Source organism: Alligator mississippiensis, chromosome 2, assembly GCF_030867095.1.
Source record: "Alligator mississippiensis isolate rAllMis1 chromosome 2, rAllMis1, whole genome shotgun sequence".
NCBI lineage: Eukaryota > Metazoa > Chordata > Crocodylia > Alligatoridae > Alligator > Alligator mississippiensis.
This window is the reverse complement of record NC_081825.1, coordinates 291,322,383-291,329,490: the sequence shown is the minus strand read 5'-3', so window position 1 is coordinate 291,329,490 and position 7,108 is coordinate 291,322,383. Positions and strand designations below refer to the sequence as shown.

The window sequence follows — 7,108 nt, the reverse complement described above, 5'->3', positions numbered from 1 at the left end:
CAAATGTTGAGATTTGTGTTAATGAAACCAAATTTTTCTTCTTGTCTTTTTTTACTTTCTTTGGAGCAGAAAGGAAAGAAATAATTGATTCCATCTGAACCAAAAATACTTTTTTTTTTCCAAAGTTCAGCAGCTGAAATGAAAAATACATTAATGTAGTCCTACTTCTAAAATAACAGAAAAGCTTGTGTGAGTTACTATGTTATTTGAGAAAAAACATGAATTGGTGCAGGAGTGAATTGTAATGTACTTGCAAAAAGGGTCAGTTAAGGTTATTCTGGCAACCTTAATGCTGACATCTGACATATGAGTACCGGTAACATTCTGTTAACATGATTTGGTACAGAATGTAACACGTGATAGAAATCTTCAGGTGTATAGTGTAAAATCCTACTTTATCTACAATAGTCATCACTGTAATCCCAACTCATCTCTCACATGTTCCATTTACAGTACTGCTGTGTCATCGGTCTGCAACACAACCAAGGCTATGTCTGCACTGCAGTCAGAGGTATGGTTGCAGCAAGTGTAGATATACTTGAGCTGGCTTTAAGACAAGCTTAGGTACTACTAGCAAGGTGAACAGCTGTGCTGGCTGAACAAGTCTAATCTAGGTGCTAACTTGGGCAGCTAGCCTACACTGATGGTGTGCTGCTGCATCTTTAGATGCTACAGTCATCTCACTGGTTGCAGTGTAGACTCCTTAAACAATAGGGTTGGAACTGATTCAGGATGGTTTGGGGAAGTGTTAGCCCTTTTTTAACGAGAGTTGAGTTTAACTGTTATCAGGTGTTGACATGGTTACTGCTGCCACAGTAGATAAGTCTGTATTTGGCATCAGAGGTCTTCATAACGCAATAACTAGCGCAAACAAAAGAATCAATTAAATCGGGGGAAGCCAATCTACTGCACGTGTACCACAAGTAGCATGAGCAGGCTCTGTGTGGCATGCAGCAAACCATGGATGGGACAGGAGCTGTGATAGGGCAGGGAACAGAAAACCAAAGCAGCAGATTGGACAGGGAGCATAATGCAGAGAGGCCGGTTGGCCAGGTAAAGGGGATCAGAGTGGCACTCGGGGTGCATCTACATGAGACTTTTACTGCAGAGTGGACTAGGTTGGAGTAAACTAATAACCTCAGCAGGGTAGTACCTGTAAATACAAGTACTACCCTACTGCAAAGTTTTTACTTCACAGCACTGCATGTGAAGACGCTGTCGAGGCTGGCTGGGGCACAAATGTGCTTCAGTGCGGGCGCTGCCTACCAGCTAGCTTTGCACTGGAGCATCTTTATGCCCAAGCCAGCCCCTTCACAGCACATTGAGCTGGGTCGGAGCAGTTCCCCTTGCTAGCCAGGTCTGCTCCAACCCAACTCAACATGCTGCAGTCCTGGGCACACGTTCAAACAACATACCCAGAGCCATAAACTCTAACGCTATAAGTGCTAGAATTTATTGCTCTGTATTAATTGCACATGTAGATGTGCCCAGGGAGGCCATGGGATTAAATTGTGCCTTGCCTGCCAAAAAGATTGGTCCCCAGCAAATTAAATCGGTCAATGTTTTGAAAACTTAAAAATGTAATGCTATGGTTCTCTCTCTCTTACCCCTTTTGTGATTGCGAGAACAACAACTAGTCCATTTAACAAAGTTTCTTTTTGAGAATATGCTTATATGATAACTACTAAACATTAACTTAAAACAGAATGATACTACAGTGGGAAGAGTTATCCATGGTCTTCTACACCCCACAAACCACGTTTCCTCACTACACAATCAAAACAAAGCAGTCCCTCAAAGCAAGTACAAATGGACTCTCTATACTGGCCATACACCACAACTCCCTGTCTTTGACCAGCTTTTCTTCCCCAGCGTGGGGGCAGTGGACAAAGCGAAGAGGTTCCTGGATAACCTACAAATCGTATGTCAAAAATGCATGTTATATGTGAATGGAATCCACCTTACTTCAAGAAAGGACTTTGTGAGGAACCTACCCCAATGACTATGGTAGGGTCACCTTTTTCCCACGTGTGTAGCAGAGATCTTTCTCAATCCGTGATCTCTATTTGGTTTCTAGTAGTGGTCTGAAGAGGGGAGTTCTAGACTCAGTAGTCTTTCCCTTCTTCCTGACTTTTAGCACATGTCCATTTAGAATTTGTCCTTGGCTGGCTGGATCTCCAGACTTTTGAGGAATTAGCTCTAAGTACTTTTATTATTTGTACATATTTGTATAGGCCAAGTTTTGCCATTGACCAAAATAACATGCAAAAACAGTAAGGGGGGGGTGTTAATGATGCAGAATATGGAATAGAACCAACTCAAGAGGGCAACGTTGTGTCTCCAGACCCTCCTTTTGTTTTCAAGCAAAACAAAACAGATCACAAATTTGGCCTTGTTTTTATGCAGTTACAGAAGACTGCACTCTATAACCCCTTATGTAGCCTATGACAGGTAGTGACAGGCTATGACTATGAGGTAGTATTATGAATTTATATGAGCTCCATCTGGTGGTTAGTTTAAAGCATGCACACTTTGATTTAAATAGATTTTAAAAGATTAAATGAGTGTAGTTTAGTTGAGACCTTAGTGTTTGAAGACTGCAGAATCAGATTTGGTTGAGGTTGGACTTTCCTTTTAAAACATCTGCTCTTAGGGTGACTGGATGGCTTGTGAGATTGGTAGTGGGAGACAGCACTATTTTATCTCGAGCTGACTGATTCTAGTTCAAGCTAGCATGCTTTGGCTAAAATGTAGTACCCATGCCAGATGCTCAATGGCTTGTGCAATGAGCTGGTGTTCACAGTCCAGTACCTACACCACTAATGCACAATCTTTTTGCAGTCTCATCGGAAAGACTAAACATTAATGTGCATAAAGGCTCAACTCACTTTCCAACACTCAGAGGTGGTCCACTCAAAATGCAGTTGGTGTACTTTTGTGGGAAGGTGCAAAAACATTTGCAGTGCTGCTGTGTGAGCTATATGCAGTCTATAGATTAAATAAAGATCTCTGATGGAAAAAATATCATCTTAGCACTCAATATTCAGAGGAAAAAATCTGTTCTATTATGTTCCGAAATCAATGTGAAAGGGATAAATACTTTCTTCACTAATTGTTAGTTCTCTAAAACTAAAAACACATCTGATTTTTCCCAGGGCAAAGTTTTTAATCCTGGGATCCTGCAGATGTAAAAGCCCACTGTAAATGCCTGTGATCCAAGATAACACTTTCCTGGGACAAGAGCTGCTAATTTGAGTTAATTATCATTCATTCCCGGGACAAGCAATATGTGTAAGGAACTATGTAGCTCCCCAGTTTTGACTTGGCTCGATCACAGCCTCAAAAGCAGCATCTGTTTTTAGAAAACAGGAGGTCCCTCTCTGTGAAGTGGTCAAATTAACGCTATACTGGGGCACCCATCAATCTAACAAGAGTTCCTGGCATATGATCAACAAGCTAGGGAGGGATATTGTACATATCCAATATGTCTGTGCAGTAAATGGTGATGCAAGTGACACATCAGGTATAAGTCACTCAGAAAATGTTTGGAAATAGCTTGCCTTGTACAAATTTGGCAATGAGAAAGGTGCAATTTATGCACCAAGGGGGAAGAATGGAGCATACTTGGAAAAACAATTTAGGGGATTTTCCTTACAATTTACATCCTTGTACAACTGTTTTCTGGACTACTTATATTTGATGTATTACTTAAGCTAACCTATATTTCATGCATGAATTTGACCCAGAGACTTATGAGAGTTGCAAATACCTGCAACTACAACCTTTCAACTAGTGCTATTGTTTGGGGTCTACAGCAGTATTATCTCTTTGGGAGATTAGAAATAAACATGACCAACAAATCAAAATGAAAAGACAGGGACAGGGACAGATACAAAGCATTCTTCCAGAATGTGCATGTTCCAAGCTCTGACAAGACCAGTTGGAGGAAGAACTCTCTCAACCACTTCAGCATCAGTTAAGCCAAGCCATAAACCACTTCTGGAAAGCAGCAAAAACAGCAGCAAAAATAAATCAAGGGGTTGCATTCTTTGTTGAGCTAGTCTGCACAAAAGTATCGAGCACTGGGGCAAAAAGAAGGGTAAGAAATTGACATGAATGAAAAGCCTAATGTTTTGGATCAAACTCAGAACATTGTTTAAGCATAAACTGGGATAAATGGGTGAGCAAAACAAAAGCTTTTAAACTGGAATGGTTCCCTAGCTTGATGGCTGTTGAGAGAGTAACCACTAGACTGGCATTTAGAACAAAGCCAAACTGTTCAAGGTGGGAAGGACTATGGCATGCTAACAAATATGGTATCTTGGTGCTGGCTTCTGACTTTTAATATTTTTCTTGCGTTTCTTTTCTGTATGGCAGTAGTGAAATAGGGACTTCTAAGCTTCTGAAGAACTGAAAGATCCAAGTTGGAAGATGACATGGGGAAGAAATGGTCTGCAAAAGATTTCTTTAAACTCAGAACCACAAGCCAGATCTGAACTGGCACCATCTTTGCCTTCCTGACAGACTGCACCTGTTGCAAAGGGCACCAACAGCAGCCAAGTTAGTGTGTTCACTAAAAGTTCTTTTGGACTCTTCTCTGCATTATAAAGCTTACTTACTGGGGACTACATTACATCTGTGGAAAAACAAACTGAAACTTCCCCTCCTGGGGCAGCAATGTAATGTGTTGGCAGCACGTGCCATATACACACTGGAGCCCCTCTTTTTCAAAATAAAAACTGCTAAGTTTACCATTTTAGACTTTTTTTAATGCAGAACTTTCTTCACATGTATATAACAAGCTATCATTTTCATATATTCATGCCATTGCAATAATAAATTCTAAGAGTCCAAAAATATTTAGTTGTCTAAAATCTTTAAAATAAAGAATGTGGGGACACAAGGAAGCACGGGTGCTGAGGGTCGTAAGCAAAAGAAAACATACTCTTTTAATTTTAATTCCTCTTGCTGCCTCTCTGCCACTATCACGAATTGCTGATCTCAGTGTTGAAGAGGACCTGTAGAGCATAGTGATTATGTGAAAGGGGTAAAGAAATTATACTGTAGTGCTGGTACAAGAATGCTGGATTGTTGTGACTGACCAGGACATGAGTAAATGTGAAATAATGTTCTCAGGGCACAGTGTGCACTTTGTTCTGGAACTGAGCCTTGCAAAGCAGGCCCAAAGAGGGAAATAAGGCATTCATTTTCTGACTTCAGGATTGTAGCAGCCCTAAATATTCCAGCTAAATAGATAGAGCAGAATAAGGCATGCAGTGTTTCACATACAGGGTCAGCACAGATGAAAAAAACAAACCAGCCACCCCCTAAAGACCACAATGGATCAGATTCAGACAGCTGTACAGACTAAAACTATTGAGCTAGCATTATAGACTGCTATAGGTATGCATCATACTGATTCTGTTCGTGGCTGTAAACGGATGTTTTGCTGTTACCAATACTTGTTCTATTGAGAAAGGATTGTGCATAATTGTACTTACATCCGGTATTTCCTTATATTTTGTTATATAGTGTTTAAAATGTTGTCTGTACTGCAGCTTGTGTAGACCATGTCTCCAGCTTGCCTTTCCCATTTTAAAAAGTGACTTTACAAATGCTAGCAGAGCTGTTTAATTACTGGGGGGTTATGGATGTATTATTTGATTACATAACCCTGAACATTTCAGGAGGTGGACAAGTACAGGTAGCTCAACACTAGGAGATAGCATCGTTCAAGGCCTCCACACAACACCAAGAATGCTCATGAAGCTGGTCCTGTGTCTGTTCTAGAACAGTGGAAAATAGACAACTCACATGTGAACATATAAAGGGAGAGGCAGAAACCACTGGAGTGTCCCTCAGGCAGAAGGCACAATAGAGCCAAGAAGTTTGACAGGAAGCAGAGATGTTCCTTCCAGAGAGAATGGGAAGCCTTTGAGACCTGCAGCACCTAGGAGAGAGTAAAAATGTACACAGCATCAGCTGACAGCAGCTCTATCATCGCCGGGCCAAAACAAATTAGTTATGCAAAGGATAACTAGAGCAGTCTGTGACTTGTTGTACCTTCGCAGTTCCGTGCAGTTCATGTAACAAAGTAATGGAAGTCAGTATTAGTTCGTTAGCATGTAATTTTAAAATCTTAAATCATGCTTGATATGGGATCTTAAATAAAATGCTCTTGTTCACAAGTCTGCTTATTATTCTCATTTAACACCATCTTTTTATTGCTTGGGCTAAAAGCATAGCAGCAACAGTGTATAGCTCAGTTAATGCTTTGCTTTATCTGCGCTCTCCAGGGGTTTCCATTCACCTGATGAAGTGGACATTATGGAAAACTAAGACCATGTACAGTGAAGGCAAAATAAATATGATGAGGTGAAAATAGGAAAGATGCTTTGCACTGATGCAGTCACTGGTTGTCAGAGTGCTTTATACTAAATATTGGCTAAGTGAATCAAAATGAATAATCAATTGATTATTCCTACAATCACTGATTCATGAAAACAGAGCAGTGGGTATCTGGCTGTGTTTATAATAGATCTTTTTTCCACTCCCTTTACGATTTCTCACCATTGCAGCTCTACAGTGGCCACAGTGGTGGGAATGTGAGTGTATACAAGCTGACCGTATTCTACTCTTCGTGTTGCTTAATCCTGCTCAGGGCGCTATGGACAGCACGGTGTTAAAACATGTTTACTTGTGTCCTCTCTGCCTTCAATCTTCCAATTTTGCCATTGCCAGCAAAGCTCCACTGCTGATAAAAGTAGAAAAGATATGGAAAACTAACACTGTCAAGGACTGAACAGCTCAAGTGCACAGCGTACAAGTAGGTCTAATTAACAGAATAAGTGATCTTAGCCTGAGTTCTTAAAAATATTATCAGATTGTGTGAAGTACATGCAAATCAAGTTAATTTAGCTAGTGTTGCTGACTCACAATTATACTGAGCCTCATTAATTTGATGGTTTTCTTAAAGGCCTTGCCATTAAAGTTATGTGATCGTGTAAGAATCTCAGCATTATTTTCTTTTAAAATAAATGCTTATTCCTCAGGATTATAGCGAGAATCTTGACTATGTGACCTTAATCCAGGGGTGGGCAATTATTTG

The 7,108-nt window shown here is 40.4% G+C and overlaps 1 protein-coding gene across 4 annotated transcripts in view; it reads left to right on the top strand.

Moving 5' to 3' along the window:
• The window catches only part of ZBTB1 (zinc finger and BTB domain containing 1), a 30,881-nt gene extending 24,693 nt beyond the window's left edge, over positions 1-6,188 (top strand). Inside the window, exons 3-5 of one of the 4 annotated variants that reach the window (XR_009460314.1) lie at positions 454-511; positions 1,873-2,007; positions 4,378-6,188. Coding sequence is in view for 3 of the 4 variants with exons in the window: in XM_059723307.1 (XP_059579290.1) it covers positions 454-511; positions 1,873-1,911 (97 nt within the window). In the remaining variant the exon portion in view is untranslated. Of the gene's footprint in view, positions 1-453; positions 512-1,872 lie in introns of all 4 variants that reach the window. The other 3 variants (XM_059723308.1, XM_059723307.1, XM_059723309.1) reach the window with 3 other exon arrangements.
• The last annotated feature ends 920 nt before the right edge of the window (positions 6,189-7,108 follow it).